The 22588-nt window shown below is 45.6% G+C and overlaps 1 protein-coding gene across 1 annotated transcript in view; it reads left to right on the forward strand.

Moving 5' to 3' along the window:
* The first annotated feature begins 217 nt into the window (after nt 1-217).
* The window catches only part of DDRGK1 (DDRGK domain containing 1), a 34163-nt gene continuing 11792 nt past the window's right edge, over nt 218-22588 (forward strand). The window contains exons 1-4 of the mRNA XM_048304268.1: nt 218-341; nt 7180-7347; nt 16373-16479; nt 18031-18132. Coding sequence (XP_048160225.1) covers nt 254-341; nt 7180-7347; nt 16373-16479; nt 18031-18132 — 465 coding nt within the window. The 5' untranslated portion in view covers nt 218-253. The remainder of the gene's footprint in view (nt 342-7179; nt 7348-16372; nt 16480-18030; nt 18133-22588) is intronic.

The following is a 22588-nucleotide window of genomic DNA, read 5'->3' on the forward strand; positions in this document are numbered from 1 at the left end:
TAATTTCTCTTTTAACTCCTGCTTTAATTCCGCCTTTAATTCCTTTTTCCGCGCCCTCCCTCAACGCCCACCTCAGGGACACACCAAGACCCTTCCCGCGGGCTGCCCGTACCGCGCCTGCCCGAGCGCAGCGCGCCCGCCGCGCCGCGCCGCCACAGGCACCCCGCGGGGCAGCCCGCGCGCGGGGGGCCTTGCGGTAGGGGAAGGGGATGGGGCGTACCAAGGGTGATGTGGGCGGGGCCGCCGCTGCGGGATGGACGCGGTTCTGCTCGCCGCCGCTGCCGTGCTGCTCGCCGTCCTTCTCTTCTTCGCCACCCGCCTCCGCGGCCAAGCCAGGGCAGGTGGGTCGCGGAGCCGAGCGGACTGGCCGGGCCTCCCTCGCCCCCCCGCGGCCCGTTCCGGTGGGCGCGGCCCTGCTCTCAACCGGGTCCGCACGCGCGGGGGGTTGGGGGGGCGCGTTTCTGAGCTGCCGCCAGGGGGCGCCGTGCCGCGGGCGGCCCCCGAGGGGGACCCGCCATGCTGGGGGGAAGCGCGGATTTTGGGGCGTCCCGAGGGGTTTTGGGGTGTCCCGGGGAGGGTTCCGGGGGTGTCCCGGGGTCTTAATCCTGCCCTCCGTCCGGGTTGCCCCGCAGGCCGTGAGGTGGGAGCGCTGAGGCCTGGTGCCGCTGGTGCGGGGGGCTGGGGGTTCCCGGCCTGAGGCGGCCCCAGGGTGAGGGCGCCGGGTTGGAAGTCTGAGTTCTCTCTCGGGGGTTTTCTCAGGGGCTCTGGGACTGGGAAGGTGTCCCTGAGGTTCCTGAAAACGGGGAGGGGAATGGAGAACAGGTCCAGAGAGTCGGTGTCAGGGGCACAGTGTGTAGTGGGAGGCCTGTCACTGGTGGTGTCCTCCAGGGTTGTGTACTGAGTCCAGTGTTTGTAACTTGTTCAGCAGTGACTCTGACAAAGGAGTTGATGCTCCTTGAGTAAGTTCGCTGATGGTACAAAACAAGGAATGGCCGATGCCTCAGAGGGTTGTGCAGCCCTTCCGAGGCACCTCGAAGGGCCGGAGAGAGGATCCGAGAAAAACCTTCTGAAATTAAGCACAGACAAGTTCAGGGTCTTGCACGTGGGCAGGAACAACCCTGAGCACTGACAGAGACTGGGGTCTGCTTTCATGGGAAGGACGTGGCTGTTCTGGTGGACAACGAGCTGTTCCTGAGGCAGCAGTGTTCCCTTGTGCCAGGAAGGCCAGGGGGATCCTGGGGTGCATCAGGAAGAGCATTTCCAGCAGGTCAGGGGGCGATCCTGCCCCTCTGCTCAGCACCTGGGGGTGCTGTGTCCAGCTCTGGGCTCCTCAGGATAGGAGCGACCTGGAGTGGCTCCAGCAGAGGCTGTGAGGATGATGGAGAGGCTGCAGCATTTCCTGATGAGGAAAGGCTGAGGGAACTGAGGCTGTTCAACCTGGAGAAGAGACAACTGAGAGGGGACTTCATCCATGTCTGTCAGTATCTGCAGGGAGGGCTCCAGGCATGGCCCAGGCTCTGCTCCCTGGGGCCCAGCAATGGCACAACAGGAACAGGCAGGAACTGATCCCAGGAAGCTCCACGTGAACATGAGGAAGAATTTCTTTACTGAGAGCGCTGGAAAAGATTGCCCAGAGAGCGAGGGTGTGCAGTCTCCCTCATTGGAGATATTCCAGAGCCATCTGGATTCAATCCTGAGCCATGTCCCACTTCTCCTTCTCCACCTCTCCCAGTGCTGGCCGTGGCAGTTCAGGTGTTGAGGGAAGCAGGTGGATGATGCAGCACTTCCAGCCCTGTGTCACTGCTGACCAGTGTTAGATCAGAGAATCATCTGGGTTGGAAAAAACTTTTAAAATCACCGAGTCCAACCATAATCAGCACTGCCAATTCCACTGTGCTGGAAGTGGCCTTGTGTGGGTGGGAGCTGAGTGTTGTGGGAAGGAGTCAGATGTGGCTGTGAACTCGCTGACCTGGTTTTGTTCTCACAGTGGAAGGAGGGAGGTTGTTTGGCTGCCAGGTGTCACATTAAGATGTTTAGTCAGGACAAACTCTGAACTCCTGGTCAATACCTCCACAGATTTTGGGGATGTGGGGTGTTCGGGGATAGAATTTGTATTATTTTTCTTGTGGGGGAGTAGCTTTGATAATTTTTAATTAAGAGGAAAATAACCCCACACCTTTATTATAAACACAGTCACTCAGTGCAACATTGCCGGTAAGGAATCTGTGTCAAAAGCAGGTTTTGCTGATAATAATTAAATTTTCCAACACATTTCTCACATACCTCTGCTTCCACAAACCTGGTCTAAATCTTTCTCTTGGAAAGGTTTGGAAACTGATGTCATTTCATTGGATTCTTGTGAATGAAGAGATGAACTTCTGGTAAAAGTGAGGGATGCATGTCCTGGAAAAACCTTATCATTTCCTGAGCTTGACTCCTGTCATGATTTAAATAAATCAGGGGCTGTGGGGCTGGTGAGGATTTATTTTCTCTTTAAGCATTCAAAGTTCTAAATTGAAGCCGAAGCATTTGTTTTAAATAGTGGGAATTATTTTTTTTTAAAGTTTTAATACTGATTTTGAGTACGTTGGTTGAAGTTAATTTACATTCAGGATAATTTAATCATGTTGAAGCCTTTTATTGTGGCAACTTTTTGACATTTCCAAATTGGTCTTGCATTTTTTACTGTGGTGTCAAGATATTTTTTACTTTAATATATTGGTTTCTGTCATGATAAAGCCCTTCACAGGATTTCAGCTGCCGAGGATGACTTTGTTCTCTGTACACAACAGAAATTATTTTTCAGAACCACTGGGACTGCGGTGTATTTAATAGCTACAAAATTTAGTTTTAAGCAGGAATTTGCTTTCCTGTTCAATTTTCTTAGGTGGAAAATGGAATCTGCCACAATTCTTCCAATAAATCTGTGTTGCCACAAGGAAAGGACTTGAAACCAGGGACATTTGTCTTAAAGAAGTGGTGGGAGCTCTCACCTTTCCTCGTTAACATGCAGGGATTGGGGCAGCAGCTTCCTTTCATGTTTTCTCTTGGAAATTGCTTTTTAAAAATGTTCAAGACTTGCATGCTTTAGGGAGCTAAGGATCAGGAGAGGTAAATCCTGTACCTTTGTAGTCCTTGGAAAGGTCACTTGGAGCAGCACAGTGTTTCCAGCAGGATCATGCCTGGACTTGTTCTGCTGAAAATGAAAAAAAAATAGTATTTTTGGTTTTTCATGTGGTTGCCACATCTCTTTGTGATAAACTGCACTGGGCTAAAGCACCTCGCTGGGAGGCTTCCACCTGTTAAATTTTGAATCCCTTTCTGAATTTGACAGGTTTTGCATGGAGGCAAAAGGTGCTGGATGGTGCCACCAGCGTGGTGGGAAGTGCCACCACGTGTGAGGGTGCAGCAGGTGGAGCTCTGTCCCTTTCTGAACACCCTCCAGACCTGCCAGCCCAGGTGTCACCTGCTTGTCTGATGGAACTGAGAGGAAGGTGCTGTCATAGGCAGGGGGATCCTTCTCAAGAAAAGCAGCTTTGCTGTAAGCAGAAGTTTGCACGATTTTGTGAAGGGGCAGATTTCTACCTGGAGAGTGTAAAACCAGGTCCTGATCTGGGCTCTGAAAGATTCCATGGTGTTTTTTGCAGTGGTGCTTCACGTCCAGTTCAGGAAATATTTCTGCTTTCAGAGCACAGTTCAGTTCTCTCTCCCTTCGGGAAGCAGACACAACCAGAGTCTCCAAGCTGCTGCTGTGCCCTGGCTGACAAGTCAGCTGAAATAATCTCTTGACTGCACTGATGCTTCCTGAACACCGATGTAGAGCTGCTGTGCCCAGCACAGAGCTGTTCCTGGGCTTTGGGGGCTGAGTCAGACCCTGGACAACACAGCTTAAAATACAAACTGAGCCCATGTCCATTTCCCAGACGGCTGTTGAGTGTTTTGTTTGTATTACCTGCTAATTTGAGGGGTTTATCTCATGAATTTAGGCTGGCCTGCCATTCTGCAAAGCTTGTGGATCACTTGTCTCACCTCTTTAATGCTGGCCATTAATTTTCACTCAGATGGCTCTGGATCAAGGCTAATTAGTGCTTGTGTGACTAATCTCTGCATGATCTGACTAGCCTGGGGTGCCACTTCTGAGACCTCTGCAGCTACAGGAAAATGAAGAGATGTGTTCAGATAAGTGCAGCAGCCAAACCCCGCCCTGTGCTGCAGGAGGGGGTGAAAAAAAACCCCAGCAGGGACAGACCCCAGAGCAAATCATTCTTGAGCTCAGATCTGATGGTCAGTCCGGTTCCAAGAAAAAGCAAAAGTGATTTTTAAGTGTGTCCTCTATTCTGTGGAGCCTTCCCTCTGTGTGCCATCAGTGGCATGGGGGGAGAGAGAGCACAGCTTAACTTTCAGCGTTCTGCAACAAAGGCTGTGTCTGGAGTCACGTCGGCAAATCCCTGACCCCTGAGGGACCAGGTCCAGGTGTGTTACAGCAGAGCAAACGAGGGTTTGCTCTTCCTCCTGAGAAGGACAGGAAGAAATGCAATGAGTAACATTCGTGTTTTCCAAATGACTGCCCAGCTGAGTGCCTGGCAAACAGAAGCTGTAGAATGCTCGAGTCAGAAAGGTTGGAGAAGCCCTCTAAGATCATCCAGTACCAACCATTCCCCCAGCACTGCCAAGGCCACCACTGACCCCTGTCCCCAGGTGCCACATCCACATGGCTTTTAAATCCCTCCAGGGATGGGGACTCCAACACTGCCCTGGGCAGCTGGGCCAGGGCTGGACAGCCCTTTCCATGAAGAAATTTCCCTGAATATCCAACCTGAGCTTCCCCTGGCCCAGCCTGAGGCCGTTCCCTCTCCTCCTGTCCCTGTTCCCTGGGAGCAGAGCCCGACCCCCCCCGGCTGCCCCCTCCTGTCAGGGAGTTGTGCAGAGCCACAAGGTCCCCCCTGAGCCTCCTTTGCTCCAGCCTGAGCCCCTTTCCCAGCTCCCTCAGCCTCTCCTGGTGCTCCAGCCCCTTCCCCAGCTCCGTTCCTTTCCCTGGACACGCTCCAGCCCCTCAGAGTCTTTCTGTGAGGGGCTCAGAGCTGCCCTCAGCACTGGAGGTGCCCCAGCAGTGCCAGCACAGGGGATGGGCACTGCCCTGGCCCTGCTGCCACCCCAGTGCTGGCACAAGCCAGGTGCCACTGGCTCATGTTCAGCCAGCTGTGTGCTGCTGAAAAAGAAACTGCAGTCAGGAAAAATATTTTAGGGACTGGAAGGAAGAAAAAAGCTTCATTAAAACATTTGTTTTCCTTCTAAATGACAGTCCATAGTGGCTGGGTGTCTTCTGCTGTTAATGTGGATGTTTGGGAGATGTGACATACTCTTCAACAAGTGCTTTGTGTGTTTGACTGTGATATGGGTCAGGTTTGGTGGGGTTTACTGCATCCTGAGCCCACTCCATGCTGGTCACCTTGAGGACTTACTGAGTCTCCTGTAGAGAATTTAATGGAGAAAAGAAGAGAGCTTCGTTCATACATTTTTATCTGTGAGGGTTGAGCTCCTTGGTTTGAAATAAATGCATGACTTATAAATAGATTCCTCTTTCATGAAATGCAAAGCAGTCTCTGTTTCACAGGACAACAGGAACCAAAACCAGAATGAATGAGTGCTGGAACTGCACAGCTCATTTGCTGGGCAGGAGCATCTTTGAAATTACTGAGGGACAGTGAAGCTTGCCAGGTGGAAGGATGCTGACGTTTGAATTGGAGCCTATCTCAAGAACTTAGGAAGAGAAATATAGCATTTGTATAAAAAGCTTTTTGCAGTTTTTGGCATTTATCAGTGTCCAAGAAGGGATCTGCTGCTCTGCCTCTGCAGGAAAATGTTTCCTGTAACATTCCAAACAAGCATTATCATGCCATGAATAGCACTGGGCAAGCCTTGAAGCGGAATGATGGCATCTGGAGCTTGCACTCGGTGCTTTCTCACAGCCCTGTTTTGTCTGCAGAGGTGGATGGGACCGGGAGGGTGACAGCAGTGTGACAGTTCAGTGACTCACTTCCAAATGTCACGGCGTGCTGGGGCTGGAGTTTGTGGGGGGCCTGTGACATCTCTGCTGCAGCAGCCTGAGCTGCTGAAGGCTCTGCTGGCCAAACCCTGCCCCAGGTGGCTCTGCTCTGCAGTCCTCCTGAGCTCGGGGCTGCAGCTGTGTCCTTATCAGTCCCAAAGTCGGTGCTTTGAAGACTGAGATTACTGAGGTGAGCTGCAGGCACACCTTTGGCCGCTGCATAGATTCAGTCATAATGAACCTCATTTTCTGATCAGAGATATGCTAATAGGAGTTTTTTTAGGAAGGCATTGTTTGGATCAGGGGATGCTGGAGACTTGGCACGGTGTGCAAAGCATTTTGTGCTCCTGCTGGGACACATCATAATGCAGCAGATCACAAAATAAATGTGTCCTGAGTTGAAGTAAGTGAGTAGTTCTTACTGCAGTTTTCCGTGAGACTATTTGAATATTTGCCTGAATTAAGGCTTCAGAGTTCATACTTTGGAGGATGGAGCAGATAACACTGTACACAATATTGGTTAGGCTTATCAACAGAATATGCAAAGCAGGTATCAAGCATGATGATATTTTACCATTATCTGATTTTTTTTTTTTTTTTTTTGCATGACTGCCGTAGTTAATAGCAACAGGAGGCCTCAAAAAAAAAAAAATCTGACCGTTTTCTCTGGACAATTTCTGGAATGAACCCACTGGTCAGTTCTGTCCTCCCAGCTGCTCCTGTTAGGATATTCTTCATTTGCCAGATCTTAATTAGTGACTGCAGCATATGCTGAGAGGATGGCAGTGAGAGCTGCAGTGACCCTTGGTGTCCTGTGTGTACCTACCTGTGTTTTGGGGAGTTGGAATGAATGAAGTTACCCTGTAACTGTGTTTATTTCAACTGTAATTTGTGATCCTTGTTTGCTCTTCAGGTTTTGTTTTGTGTGTAATGATTTACATATTCCTCTCTGAAACATTCATACTCCGAGGTTTCAGTCAGACGAATCTAAGTTACACAAATACGAAATAAAAATAAATCTGAATACTTTAGAAAGAAAAATGCCCTTTTGGGTCCTTGCTGTTTGATAACTCAGAACTGGAGGCAGAAGGGAAAGTCAGATTTAATAGGAATATTTTATTTCCTTCTTGCAGCTGACGAGGAGCACCAGCAGAATGTGGCAGCAGCAGCAGCAGCAGCAGGGGCCAGGCCCTGGCCCCACGGGGAGGAACGAGGAGAGGGGATGCCCAGGCGCCGCAGGAACATGGGGAACAGGCTGATGGCCCAGAGGAGAGCCCAGCAGGCAGAGGAGTGGCTGGAAGGTAACAGCGGCTTCAGCTCGTCTTGCAAACACTGAAACGAACCTTCACGGCAGAGGCTGAGGTTGGGGAAGGGGTGCAGCTGCCTCCTGGAGGAAGTTGTTGAGTTTTTCTGATGGATTAGTTACAGTTTGTCTATAATCTGTCTTCTCTCCCTACTTCATCCCCTTTCTCTAAATACTCCTTACATTTAACCTCTGCCTCCTCCTGAGGTGAATCCTGGCTATTTGTGGTGCCACTCTTCCCCTCCTTCCTAAAATCTGCCTTTTGTATTTCTTGCTCAGCCATGCAGGGAATTAAATTAAATTTGGGAAAACAGAATCCACACCTTGCACTGAACAACAAGCTGTAGTAAAATACTGATTTCCTGCAAATTGGTGGGAAGCATTAATTCCCCAATGTAATGTCTGCAAAATGTGGAGTTGTCTCTCCGAGGAGCCATCCAGGTGGGTGATCAGGATCATTTAGATTACCTGGAGATCACCAGAGACTGCAGCATTTTGCCAGCAGGTTGTTGGCAATTTACAGTTCGCAGCTACATTTCTGTGGTGTGGTTGTAGACAAAAATATGGTGATAAATAACGTCTTTCTACACCCTGTAAGTATAACTCCCTTTTCTGGTGAAGCTTCACACGTTATTATCTTTATTGCTGGAGAGATGATATCACCATGATTCACCCCCCTGGATTCTTTCTACTTTCAGATCGTGGGTGAAGTGTTCAGGCTTTCTGCTCAAGTGGGCTCTGCTGCACTTGAGTTTGCAGTGGAGATCAGGGTGTCTTTGTGGTGTGCAGGAGGTGAAAGCACTGAGCACACACCTCTGTGATGCCTTCATTAGGGACTATTTGCCCTTTGTTCAGCTCTTCTTGCCCTGCAGTTTGCAGAAAGCCTCATGTTGGCAGGTGAACGTGCTTTTCCAGCTAATTATGCTCAGCACTTTCACAGATGGAGAATGGACAGGTGTGAACTTTTCAACTTTGGTTATTTCTTCTCATGTGATAACATCCTGGAAAGAAAATGGAGTCTAAAAATATTTGGTTTTCAACTCCATACATCAAAAGTTTGAATGCTGAAGGCCGACAGCGAAGCTGTCAAAGCAAACGGCTCATCTTATCTTATCTTATCTTACTTTGTCACTTTAGCAATAGAAGAATCTGTGTCATTGGGCTTTATAAATAATTCTTTTGCAGCTTTCTGTACATCACATGCAAGTGCTGCTGCTTTTGCATGAAGTTCCCTTTGAAATGACATGCCTCCTTTTATTTGTTTTCTCTAATTTCTTACCCAAATTAAAACGGCTTCTTGCTCTTTGCTTCTGTTTTGTGCTGCTTCTCTGGGTGGTTTTATTCGTATTTTGGGATGGTTTTTCCAAGTGGCTGAGCACAGGTGCACAGCAGCAACACCAAAGCCTTTGGAGACTGAGCACAGACTTGAGCAGAGGAGCTGTGGAGAGAAGCATCTGTCCCTGGTTCCCCAGCACTGAGGTGCTCAGTGACCAGTGGCCATTATTGATTGGGATTAGCCACCCTCTGTGCTGCAAATCCTTCAGCCTGGCCCTGAGCTACCTGTCTTACTGTGGGGTTTGGGTTTTCCCCTTACAAAATGATGTGTTGCATGATTTAAAGCCCTCTCTGTGGACATGTGGCATAAGCCTGGAATCACTCTTGGATTTATCCTCTTTTTTTTGCATTTTCTCTGTGTCACTGCAGTGTAGAGCAGTTTTGCCTAATTGCTGCCTGCATTTGAACCAGCTGGAATAGCAAGTTCTCTCCACAGCAGAGTTTTGTGCTAAAGGCTTCATTGACTCCATGGGAAGAGAGCCCAGTGCAGTGCCAGGCAGTGCAGGACAGGGCTGAAGAGCAGAGTTATTTGGCAATTTAGACAGAAACGCCAAACCCAAGCCAGTCTGCTTTCTCCACTCTTATCTTGTAAATGCTCTGAAAACTTCTGAACATCTGCAACTGAAGCAGATTTTTTTTGTTTGTTTGTTTGAATGTGTTGCAATACTTTACTGGTAAGTTTCTGTTCCGTGTGTGGAATTTCCACTCTGGGCCTCTGCTGAACTTCGGGCGAAGCTGCTTGATCCTACTCTGTCACTCTGATTCACTCCAATAAGTGATTTCTTCACCAACCCCTCACAGCAAGATACCAAGCACTGACCTCAGGGAGGGTGTGAGGATGCCGTGACCATCCCTGTGTCCCTGTAGTAGTCACAGGGTGGAGTCAGGTGGGAAGTGCTGTTGCCACCCAAGAGTTCTGCCTGTTGGGAGCCAGTTCTGCTGACTCTAGGAAATGTCCCCAAAGCAGCACTTGCAGACTTTGGAGTTGTGGTTAGCACGAGGGTTTTCTGTTTTCCATCTAACAATCAGATTTCAATTCCAGAATGAGAAAGAAGCTTCAAGGGTAAAGTTGTAGGCCACGGTTTCTGCTGCCTGTGCTGAGCTGCTGCATTTTTGCCGGGACTCAGATCTCTCACAGAGTAATGGGGGAGGAAAAACAACCCCAAACCCTGGGCATGAAGATTGAAACCTTCTAATTGTCCCTTCTGTAGCTGAAATCTTACTTGCAAGTCTGGATAAGCAGTTATTTAATACAGACAGGGATAGTAAATGATTATTTTCAGTATTCAAATCCACACCCATTGCCAGTGGAGCTAAACCAAGTTGTAATTCTTCCTTCAGCTTGCTGGGGTAGGGAAAGACCTCTAAATTAGTGATAGATTGTCACAGACAGAAAACAGTGCAGCACTAAATATCTTGACTTTCCTCCCAGAAGGAAAACCCACACAGGTGCTGGGTTCCCGATTCCTGAGTTCCATGTGGGCTGTGCTGTGGGACGGGCCTAGTCAGGTGCCCACCCTGCCTCAGTTCACTGAGCAGTGTTTCTCAGTGGGGCTTGAGTGCTCCAAGGAGGTCACCTGTCAGGAGAACATCAGCACCTGCAAATACCCTTTGATAACCAAAGATTGCTGGGAGATGGTTCTCCTTGGTGACAAAGTAATTCTCAAAATGACTGAGACCCCTGAGCCGTTCCACCAGCGTGACTTTCAGGCTGGCTTTATGGCTGAAAAATGGTCTTGATTGCCTTAAATTGCTCAATTTAATTCCAGCCACAACAATCCTGCCTTTCCTGCAGCCCTCTGCAATCTGGGTGACTTGTTAAAAAAAAGCCTCTGTGCTCTGCACATTGGAGCAGGGTGCTGCTCGTCTCCCTGGGGAAAAGGAGTCTGGAAGGAGAGTTGTGTATTCATGTGGTGAGGTTGAGATCCCAGCTAGCAGACTTAATTAACTCTGTGTGTCTTAATTTAAATTGAACCCAGACAGAGGTGGCTTTGTGGACTTGCTACAGCCAAGATGAAAATGCTGCAAGGCATAAATGGGTGAGGATTTCAGGCATTAATCATTTCGGGCAAGAGAGGCCAAGCTAAGCAGTGGGAAAAGGGGATAAATTGGAGTTGGACTGAGGGTTGTTTGGGGCATGGGGTAGTGTAAATAAATAGCATTACCCATTTCTAATTTCAAATTCCTTTTATTTACCATCCAAGGAGGGTGTGCTTGGCTCTTGTTTTGCCTGACTGATGCTCTGAGTGCATCCACTTGAACCCTGCTCACCTCTGGGTGGACATAAGGGTGTTTTGTTGAGTGCTTTTACTTGGTTGCTGATCATGTGCAGAAAAAACACTTGTCCAGCTCTCAAACTGAGCTTGTCCCTCCAAACCTGCCCGTTGTCCTTGAACACGGCAAAGAGCTCAGAGGTGAAGAAGTTGCTTCTCTTGAGACTGCGTTTTGGAGCAGAAAGTGACCCATCCATCCGATATTTACGTCAAGAATGTCATTTCCTATGAAGTAACAGGAAACTCGTGAGGATGAAATAATGACAGGTACGGTTGGGTCATCTTGATCCTGCCGTGGTAAAAATGACAAGAGTGAGGATGTGAGGCAAATGTGTTTGCTTGGAGGACTGTTGGACTTTATTTCTGACAGTGGCTTTGTAAAAACATGCAGGGAAGGAGCCTGCCTGCCTTGGCACTCTGTGCGAGGGCTTTGTGGAGAGGCAGAGGCACAAAGCCTGTCCCAGCCTTGTGAGTGGGACTCAGGTCTTGCAGTCTGAGTTTTCTGTCACTTGGAGGGATGTCTAGGCTAAAACTTGCTGCTGTTGATGTGAGGGAGAGAGAAACTCGTGAGTGTAACTGCCCTAAATCATGGTGTGGTGAGCAAGAAACAGACTTGTCTAAGAAATGACAGCACTTTCCAAAGTGTCCAACACAACAGGGACCACTGGGCAGCGCTCTGGGCCTGGCGGGGGTGTGGGTGAAGAAAAGAGGCAAAAGGGAGGGATGTGCCAGAAGAGCCTCAGCAGCCCAGTCCTTTTCCAGGGAGTACTTTGGAGGGTTTAATTTTGAAAGACACTCATTTTCACATCCTCAAAATGACCTCTCTGACTTGTTGCAAAAAGTGTTGCCAAAAAATGGGACTTAGTGCGGATTGTTACGTTTTGCTTTGGTTTTTTAACAAACAGAAAGTAAGGACTCCCTCAAAGAAATAATCTGGTTTTGGCAGGTTGCTTTTATTACTTACCCCAAACTGATACAAACTGTGGGCTCTCTACTTCTGGCAGCAACATAAAACTCCAAAAGGTTAAATATCCCAACATCTGCATGGCTTTTCTCTGAGCTTTTAGCATTGTACATCTGAGCACAGGTGTTGGAATCTCCACTACAGTGAACATCTGGTTAAATTATTTTACTTCCACAGCATCAGTAATGATAAATCCAACAGCTTTTGACAGTCTGAGTGCTCGAGCTTGTAAAATAAAACATGATAAAGAAAAGTTAATGAGTGCAACATAAATGAAATCATAATTTCCTCTCTTCTTTTGCATGGCAAGACTTGGAGATCAGAATCTCACATTTTTCTTTGTGTTAATCACTATTGAGAAAGAAAGCACAAAAGAAAGAATGTTTTTAAAGTTTTTAAAATTATAATAATTGGGCATTTTAAAATGCCCTTTATTGCTTTGTGTAGCATTTAAGATCAGCATTCAAATCTTGCAGCTAAAAAAAATCTTGTATGAATGTTTTCTGCTGTTTTTTTGGGGAAAATAATATAAAAATAATTTTTCACCCCCATTGAGTGATGGATATTGTGCATAAGTTCAAGAAGAATGTGTTTGTGCTGAAATCTCTTAAAATAAGCACTTTTTCTGAGTGCTGAAAGATCTGGAAAATGTGTAAATTTAGAACCGGTGATGTGGTCCCACGCTGTTCTTGTGAAATGGAGCTGCGTTAATTGGCGTAGTAGTTGAAATTATTTTAATGCTTAATCAGTAGGAAAACCTTTCTAGTACAGTTAAACTTTGACTAATATCCCAACTAGTGAATCAAAAGTCAATTTTGACTTGGTACCACTCATCCCGTGAGTTTGGTGTTCTCGGAGTGCCCCCAGTGAGTGTCTGATCCAGTCCAGGCACAGACAGGGTGTGGAAAGGGGAGGTGTGTGGTTTCTCACTTCTGCCAAAGGGCTTCAGCTGAGAATAAACTTTACATTCTGCTCTAAAGGTCTGCTGTCCTTTGTGTCTGCTGCACTTTTCTGTCCTAAATGTGGCCTGCTTTTTGTGGCTTCAGATTAATAAACCAGTTTCTTGTTCAGGTTCTAAAGTGGATTGCTACCAAATTAAATTTAAAATTAAAAAACACAGAAATTAAGACTAGTTATTACACTATAATTAATCCCACCACAGGGTCATGTTACTCAGGAATGGCCACACCTTCCCAGTGGCTGGTGTCACACATCTGCTGGATATTAATTACATGCTGTTAATAACATCTTCTGCTTTCAGGACGAACTATTTTGCCTGGCATCTTCCCCCCCTTCTTTCTTTCACTCCTTTTGTTAGGTGCTGCATAAATAATAAATAAGGCAGCTGGCTGTGCCCAAGGGACTTTCTGTGAGTAACCACATGTGCAGCTCTCATTCTTTTTCATGGATGGGAATCCATTTGCTTCACCCAGAACTTAGAAATAAACAAGACAAGGACAACTAGATCAGGTTGGATGGGGCTTGGAAAAACCTGGTCTAGTGGAAGGTGGGAGTGGCAGTGGGGTTGGAGTAAGATGATCTTTAAGGTCCTTTCCAATCCAAAGCATTCTGTGATTCTGGGATAACTGAAATACCTGATGCTGGTTGTTGATTTTGGAGGGTTTTGTCTGTTCTGTACACAGTACAGAATTCTGCTCAATTTCTGTCCTTACAGAGAACATCAGCACTCCAGCACTTTTTCTAATGGTACTGGCAAGCATTTTTAAAAAGAACTCTGTAAATTTCAAGAAATTCAGACACCTGTGTGACTGATAACTATTGCCTGTTGTGCTGCCTCTCAGTATGTTCAAAATATTAAGGAAAAGCAGAGATCCCCTGAAGCCACCTCTCAGCTGGGCAGCTGAGCAACCCCACGTTTGTGTAAAGCAGGATACGTCTCACTGGTTGTGCTTTCTGACTCTCGAGATGGGAACTGGTGGGAATGCTGTGCAAGCTCTGGAAATCACAGAATGGGTGGGGTTGGAAGGAATCTTAAAGATCATCCAGTCTCACCTCCTGCCATGGGCAGGGACACCTTCTGCTATCCCAGGTTGCTCCAAGCCCTGTCCAAGCTGGCCTTGGACACTTCCAGGGATCCAGGGGCAGCCACAGCTTCTCCGGGCACCCTGTGCCAGGGCCTCAGCACTTTCACAGGGATGAATTCCTTCCCAATATCCCATCTAACCCTGCCCTCTTTCAGTTTTAATGATGTCAGTGTCGTGGGGTTTCCCAGCTGGGCACAAACACAGGCTGCCCCAGCGCAGCACGTGGGGGATGCCAAACTGCTTTCACACACCATTAACTGAGCATCTTGCATCACACCCAAGGCTCAGGGACAGATGGAGTGCAAGTTCCTATGGACTCACCCCCCATGGAGTCTCCCAGTGTTGTCACAGCCACGAGTGTGTGAGAAGTGATTGTTAAAAGCTGCTGAAACAATCAGTGCTTTATTAAAATGAAATAAAGAATTGCTGGCTGTGTGTGCAGCTCCCTCCCTGCTTTTGGTGGAGCTATTCTGCTGTAACAACAAATTGATTCAGCAAATACTTGGACCATGTGTTTATGTTGCTGTCAGCATGTTCAGGTTTATTTAGTACATATTAGTTGCTGCCAGGTTTGTGTACTGGTGACCTTTCCAGCTCTGCTGAATCACGTGCTGTGTCTGCATTGCCATCTCTGTCTGTTGTTGGCTATAACTCCATGCACTGGAGAAAGCTTGGAGGAAGTGGTGCTTAAGGGGTCACATCAGATACTTCAAACAGGAGGAAAGCAAATGCTGAACAAGAAAGGCACATTTGATCCAGGACTGGAAAAAAAAGCTTTAGAAGCAAGCCTTCCTTAGATTTCTGCTTAACCTCTGGCTCAGGTGATCTTAATATAGATGAAATCTGAGAAGCCCTCAGGTGGAATAGTGTCATAGGTGGGGTTTTATACTTGAAGTGTTTGCAAGAAATAATTTTCTAAACAATTAATTTTGGAGTAATAACTGCCGGTGCTGGGTGTGCTCACTCATTGTGTTTGGAACTCCCCTTGATGCTGTATTTAAAATACAAATAAAGTTATTTTAGGCATCATTAAAATTATAGAAGCAACTGTGTCAGGTCTGAGTATCCCTCCTTGCTCTGTGTGGTGCAGGAAGGGGAACCCTTTTGATCATCTCAGTAATCAGACTCCAGGAATTCTCTGAAGCCCAACTCAGCAACCAGGCTCATCTTAATTCCATCTCCTGAAAACAGCTCAGTTATTTGAGAGCCACCTACACAGCTCTCAGATAGATTTATTTCTCATGATGTCTCGGTGGTTTAACCATAGTCCCATTCTGTGTCTTGGAATTAGTAAAACAAGAGTGTTTCCAACCTAATTCTGCATGTAAAAGAAGGGGGAGTGTCATTCCTCCATATGCTCCTTTCATAGCAGCTTTTTGGGTTCCCAGAAAAGGGGACCAGGTGCTCTGGAGAGAGCTCCCTCCAGAAAACATCCTGGCACCAGCCCTGCCAAATCTGTTGCAGTTTGGATCTGAAGTCAGCATCGAGCAGAACAGCACTGGGGATGCTCAAAGTATCAGTTATTTTACCCAAAAAGGGGATCCATGTGTGAGGCTCCTTCATTTTGATCCTGCCGTGACTGTGAATGTGTTGTGTGGTGTTTGTGCAGTGAGCTGAGGATTTCTCTTGGAGTGTTGAGGTCAGTCCCCAGTACTCTGGTGGGATCAAGGACTGATTTAGACCAGCAAATAAAGTGGCCAAATGTTCCTGAGCTTTGGGCAGGGAGGAAGTGGTTGCCTTTAAAAGCTCTTCTTCCTCAGCCCCTGAGTGAGCAGAAACCCTCATTTGCACAGCCTTTGAGCAAAACTCTTTCATATTTCCCTGCTGCAGAAATCACCTCTCTAAACAACCATTTGTCATACAACAGGCAGATATTTACATTTTGCAGGCAGACCCAAGATTTGCATTTCAAGGGGTTTTTTCCCCTCATCCCTGAATGAATGGTTAGTCCTGTCAGGCTAGAACCAGTGGATGAGGGGGATGCCCCTGAATCCCACTTTTTCAAGGGATGTCTGCTGTGCAAAGCCTGAGGGTAACTGGGAAGAAAGTCTCTGCAGGCCAGTGTTGAGCAGATAAACAATGACAACCATTAGCACAATTTCTGTATCAGAGAAAGTCTCTCTTTTAATTGTGGAAAGGAAGAAATATTTATGAAAAGCATTCCTTCAAAGGATCAAGGAAATTTTTACTTCTGTCTTCATTTGAGTGTGTGTTTGCCTTGTTACTTCTGCTCTGTGGCTTTGGCAGTCGCCTGTGATTTTTTTTTCCCTTTTTCCATCTAAAAGGTCTTGTCTGAAGTGCATGTGTGTCTCCTTTTCATCTGCTGCTGCTTTAGGCAGCACTGAAGTTTCTCCAAGGGACTTTTTTACAGATGATTTAAAATTTGTCATTTATGCAATGTTGCAGAGGAAGAGGATGCTGAGGAGGTGCCAGAATTTCAGGTGTCTGGGAAAATTGGAGCAAAGAAGCAGAGGAAACTAGAAGAGAAACAAGCCAGGAAAGCACAGAGAGAGGTGAGTATTTCCTGCCACGTATTGAGCAGAGCCTGAACAGCTCAGCAGAGAACTGGGGATGAGACAGCCCAGAAAGGCAAAGGCAGTGTCATCACGAAATGGTTGTTTTATTTTAAAATTGTAAATTCAGCTTTTGCTGGCCCAAGAGGGCTATGGAAAACAGTGTCTTATTTTCTTTCCATTCAGACTTGTGGGGAGGAAGGGAGTTAAACTCTTGAATAGTTAAACTCTTGAATGCTCTTTCTTGGATGTTTCCACTGCGTTCAGCTTAATGTCGGCACTGTCTCCCCTTAAATACACCCTGGTGGTGTTGTAACACCCTGGGCAGTTGTGAGGAGTGGTTCAGGTGCTCTCAGAGTGCAGAAATTTGGTTTGGTTTTATGTGCTTAGCCACATTTATTGTTTTTACAGATTGGAGGATATGAAAAGCATTTTGCTTTTGTTAATTTCAGTGAGGCTTTTCAGCCTTCTGAGCTGTGCTTGTGGAAGGCAGCAGTTTGTGCATTAGGTCCTTGGAATTGTTCTATATATTTTTTGCAGACTCTGTATTGTTCTGTATGAACATTTCTAAAGCTTGTGAAATCCAAAGTTGGGGATTTTAGTGTCACCTGAGGTTTAAATCCAGTGTAGTAGATGGAGCAGTTGGTAATAAACTTAATTATTGGTTAAATATAAACTTCCATTATGAACCTTTTCTCACTCAGTGCTTTCATGATTTTGTTGTTACTTTCCATACACATTGTATTTCATTTTCCTTTTTTTGTTGTGGAAAATCTGAGAAAAGTTGGATGAATGAAGTTGGATAAGCATCAGTTGGTGGAGTGAGGAATCTGTTTCATTTTAAAACACGCTGATTTTTTTTTTCCCATGTAGACAGATAAATTCCTTGGATGGGACTTTTTCTCTGAAACACTCAAAGCCAAATCCTCCACTGGAATATTTTCTGCTTGTCCTCTTAATATATTTTCAAATTTAAGTATCCCAAAGAGCCTGAAAAAAAAAATCTTTAAAAAATACACTAAACACCCTTCTTATTTTTCCCTCATTTCGCAGCAATCTCTTTGGCTTAAAAACAAAAATAAAATTATTTCAAGAGACCATTTCAGCTTTTTCTGTAAGAGATTCTGCCCAGGTTAGTGATACATTTGAATGCATTTATTTTTACAGTTTGTATTCCAAGTCCTCTTTTTTTCTTCCTTGGAATCCAGTCTAACTAAACTTCAAATGAGGAGAAATGGAATGCCATGACACAACATTGCTTAGTATCACTGTAGTAATAAGCTCATAAGCACATTCAAAGTTAAACTGTTACTGAGATACGGATAAGACAAGCGAGGAGGGTAATTTCTAAATTTACCACAATGTCAAGCGTGCTGAAGGGGAGGGGAAGTGAAATGAGAATGACTTTTTCTGATTATTCTTTTTGATGTTTCTTTCCGAGCAGGCATCTAAAAGGTGGTGAGAAACCCCCCCTGTGGTATCACAATATGAAATTTTAAAATGTGTGTATTAAAAAAGAATAAGGCTTGGCTTGCATAATGTTTGTTTTAGGCTGAAGAAGCAGAGAGAGAAGAACGGAGAAAGCTCGAGTCAAAAAGAGAGGAGGAAAGGCGGAAAGAAGAGGAGAGAATTCGTCTGGAGGAGGAACGACAGGTGGGAATAATTGTGTTTACGTATGGAAATACTGAGCCAGGTTTGGTTTTGGGATTGCTTCTGGGGGACTTCTGTGACCAGGGACCTGCAGGGACCACAGGGTCTGTCCTGCTCCATCCACAGCCAGCATTTGGAGCTCAGGGCTTTGACCAGCCCGGCTCTTGAGTGTCTCCTAAGGATGGAGATGTCACAACTTCCCCTGTTCCCTTTGAGCTGCCAGCTGTAACCAGCAGGGCAGAAAGTGAAAGGCAGCAGCAACTGATTTTGCAAGTGTTGTGTGAAATTGTGTGATTTCATTCTAACTCTGTATATTTGCATGTGCTCCCCAATTAAAGATCCCTAAGCTATGCGTGTGTTAGCAGGAGTGACCCAGAAAAACAGGTACTGCTCAGCTGAAATGCTTTTGTTGAATAACTTTTCATTAGTGAGGGAGACAAACTTGAGTTCAGAGCTGCTTTTTGTACTCAGGCCATCAGTGCTGCTGGCTGAGAATTTCATGCTCTGGTGCTGCTTCAAGTTGTGTGGTGGCTTTTCTTCTGGAGGAAAGGACAGAGGTGTTCTGCACAGTCCTGAGATGAAAAATTGCAGCCCTCAGCTCTCACTGTGAATTTTTTTGGATTTTTTGGAAATTTATGTCTCTGCTTTGTAGAGATTTATTTTGATTTGTTCCAAGTGCAGGTTGTGTAAGTGGAGTGTGTTGCTGATGGTATTTTTAAAAGGAAGAGAGAATTTTTCCTTTCCTCTGTCAAGGGCATGAAGGCAGGATAAAGAAATTTAAAATCAAATAATCTATACATTACACATACAGATTCTATCCATGAGATCTTTATGTGAATGTCCATTTAGCTCTGGGGTTCTCCCCCCAGTCCTTTCCCTTCTGAGCTCTCATTTCCTTTCCATCAGTAGAAGTCTTGAATTTCAGAAATTGAAAGGAGAGAATGTCAGTACTACAGCATCAGGATGTGTAGAATAGTCTGAGACTTCGTAAAGCAGCTTGACCAAACTTCCAGAGGACCAGTAATTCCACAGCCTCCCTTCCAAGAGAGATGTACAAATGTATTTTTTTAATATTTTCCTGAAGTTCTGGGAATTTCATCCTCTCGAAACCCCGAATAATGGGCTGGCCTGCTCAGAAGGGGCTGTAGCACAGGACTGAGATTTTCTCCTGGGATTTTACCTGGGCTTTAGCAATTCAGCTGCATCATCAGGATCACTCGGGCATCGTTGAAAAGTTGAGTAGAAAATAAGGGTGAAATTCTAACCAGAGATCTCTTCACACAGAAATATTTATTTAGGTTTTTTTTTTTAATTTTGTTTCTGTTCAGTTGAGGGGCTGTGTAATTAATATTTGGTTGAATGAAGGAACTCTTATTTGTTTCTGTTTTAATTTACAGTATTCCTAGTAAAGACTGCACTACAGCACTTCTGTTTCACCAGGCTCAGGGAAAAAGAGGAATATAAACTAAGGCTCTGATTTAATTAATTAATTAATTTATTTATTTATAAATTTTGTGCCCAGCAATCCACAGAGTACTTCCTAGAACTTGGAAAATTGTTCAAATGCCTGAATCCAGCTTGATGGTTACTTTAGCCAGTACCTTCCTCAGCTACTGAAATTCTGTAAATTTTAAGCTGTTTTAGTTTGGTTTAATTATTTGTTTTCCCAGTATTTATCAGGACAGCAAGCCCACCCACCAGGCTACATCAGGAATATTATTCTGCCTCTCAGAGGAAAGTGCTTTCAATTATTTAATTTTTTTGCTTGTGTTTTAAGTTGATAATCCAGTAACTGCTGAACATTTGGAGCGTGGATCAAAGTAAATGTGTCTGACATCATTTAATGTCCATGTTCAAGTGTTTTCTTGTAATTTTAAACCTCTCTTCATCAGTCTTTAACAGGAAACAGATCAATTGAAGAGCTGTCCATGTTTAGGTTCCAGTTCCTGCAAAGGCAGCAGCAGCATGGGGAGTGTGGTAACAACAAACCTTCAGTGATTGAGCCTTGACAGGGGGATGGGAGGGGAAACAAATTGAGTGGATATTTGATTGCTGTGCCTGTAAGCAGAGCCTGTCCTTAGGCTCAGAACATCTTATCTTTCCAATCTTGTTATAGATTCAGGATGTGATGGAAAAGGACCAGCCTCTGTGAGCAGTGAGAGGATCATTGGGTTATGGAATACATAGGATAAAATGTCATTTATTTTCCTCTAGAGGAGGAATTCTTCATTGCCGCGAGTAATGTCTTGGCACCTTGTGGACTTCACACATGATGAAACCATCCCTCCATCTAAGTTAGGAGGTGGAAAGGCAGAATTCTGAAAGGTAGCTCAGGTAGTGACTGATAGTCAGGAGATGAAAACTGGGGGGAGCTGGTTTTTTTAGAGGCATTTTGGTCACTGACATTGCTGTAGTTTATGTAATCCCAGAAGGCACAAAAAATTCAGTGTTTGTCACTGAAGTTTGCCTGAGAAATGTTACAGTTGTCAGATACCTCATTTTCCCCTTCCTTTCCCAGTACCTGAGAGTATTTCTGCAGGTACACTGACAGTGGCAACTCCCCAAACAAGCACAGCCAGCTTTGGTAGCTAAATTCCACTTTGAACCTTTTTTTTTTCAGTCTCTCTCCCAAGAAGTGCTACTAAAATTGTGCTGACAGGTGGGAGCTGTACCTTGAGGGAGTTCTGGGAGCTAAAATTTTGCCTAGTCTTGAGAAAAATACCCTCTGCTTCTATTTCAATGTATTTGTATGCACTTATAAATAAAATGTGGTTGCCCCTTGGCTTGAGTGTTGCAAACCAGATTATGTATTTTTAAATTCAAGTTTCCTTTCCAGTGTTCTGCTGACCTGATTGGCTACAGGCCTGAGGAGGCTCCTTTGTAATTGGCATTTGCTTCAGCTCTGCTTTACCCTGGGGATTTCCCTTTCACTCTTGGAGTTTTTTGGTGGTGAGCTGGGTTTACCAACCGACACCTTATCAATGAGAGTGAACTTCCTCTGATGTTGCAAAACAGAGTCCTCAGCCAAAACCTTGCAGATCGCTCACATTAAAGGCTCTTTTTCCTTTGCCTGTGCACAGAGATTTTGGTAAATTTGCATTTAAGTGCCTACATAAAAATGGTCTGGATCTGCAGAGCTCTAGAAGTGGAGGGTCAGCAGGATCACAAGGAGCCTCTGCAAGGTTTGACCCTAAAGTTTTGCCTCTTTGATATTTGATCACATGAGCAGAGGCACCAAGTTTTAGTTGGTTTATGATGTGAACATCAAGATTTGTGTGTTTCTCAGCAGAGCTGTTCATTATCTGTTGGATATTTATATCCATTTTTCCTACATAAACAGTGCATTTCTAGGGGCTGATGGAGAACCACTTCTAATTTCAGTTGAAGCATCAGTTTTCAAGTGTGTATACTTCCCTCAAAATTAATTTCTCCTAAGGGAGTACAAGCTGAAAAGCTTGCAATAAACCTCATTCTCCTGTGATTTTGAAGGGATAAGGACACTTGCTCTGTCTAAGCAGTGAGGGGGACAGGAGTCCTACAGATCATCTGCTCTGTGCCACATTTTCACTGCAAAGTCACTTTTGGCTTCCTGCAGAACCTGCACTGACAATACAAAAGCTGGATGCTGTACAAGGAAGGTTTCTGTGGTCCTTGACCCTCAAAACAATCAGGATGCTCTTCTTCATCCTACAAATTAAGGAAACAGCCACAAATAAAGGAATGACAGGGAGCAGGTGGTGGCTGAGGAGTGTCCAGTGTTTGCTCTGCCTTCCTCACTACCAGTGAGACCTTTTCCACCCAAGCAGCATCCCAGAACTCCTGAGCACTTTTCAGTGATCCCAAAAATCAAGTTGTGCCTCCAGCTGTAAGCCATAGAGAATTTTTGGGATGCTGTGGGTTTCACTTGATAAAAGGTTGGGCTCTTGTGCAGCTGGCACAAGGAATGTGTTTGGCAATAATCCCTGGGACCAAGGTAAGAGGCAAACAGAGGGTAATGATCTGAAAGGAGCCTCACAGCAAATCCAAGTCCTCTGTGGGCAGGGGGGACTGGGTGAGAAAAAAACCAGAAGGAACAAAGGTTTGAGTGACTAATTTATTTATTTGTTCAATAAAAATGTGGTCAAAGTGGGGTGGTTTGTTCTTCACATGCAGTGGAATAAACTGATCAAAAAGAAATCTTTACACTGTCCAAGCCCCAAGTGTGGGTCACATGTAGATGGGTGAGGAGAGAGGCAAACCTGCTTCAAAAAAACCCACAGAATAAAAGCAGGCAGCTGAAGATGAGCATCTGCAGATACCAAATTTCCATCTGCTGGGATTTCCCCAGCACCCCACCCATGGCTACGGGGTGGCCCAGCCGCTCTCTGATCTGAGCCACGAGCTCAGAAGGCAGCTGAGTGCCACAGATGTGGGGTTTGAAATGTGAGTTTGAGCCCAGCGCCCTCTGTGTGATGCACGG

Source organism: Corvus hawaiiensis, chromosome 5 (genome assembly GCF_020740725.1).
Source record: "Corvus hawaiiensis isolate bCorHaw1 chromosome 5, bCorHaw1.pri.cur, whole genome shotgun sequence".
Classification (NCBI taxonomy): Eukaryota; Metazoa; Chordata; class Aves; order Passeriformes; family Corvidae; genus Corvus; species Corvus hawaiiensis.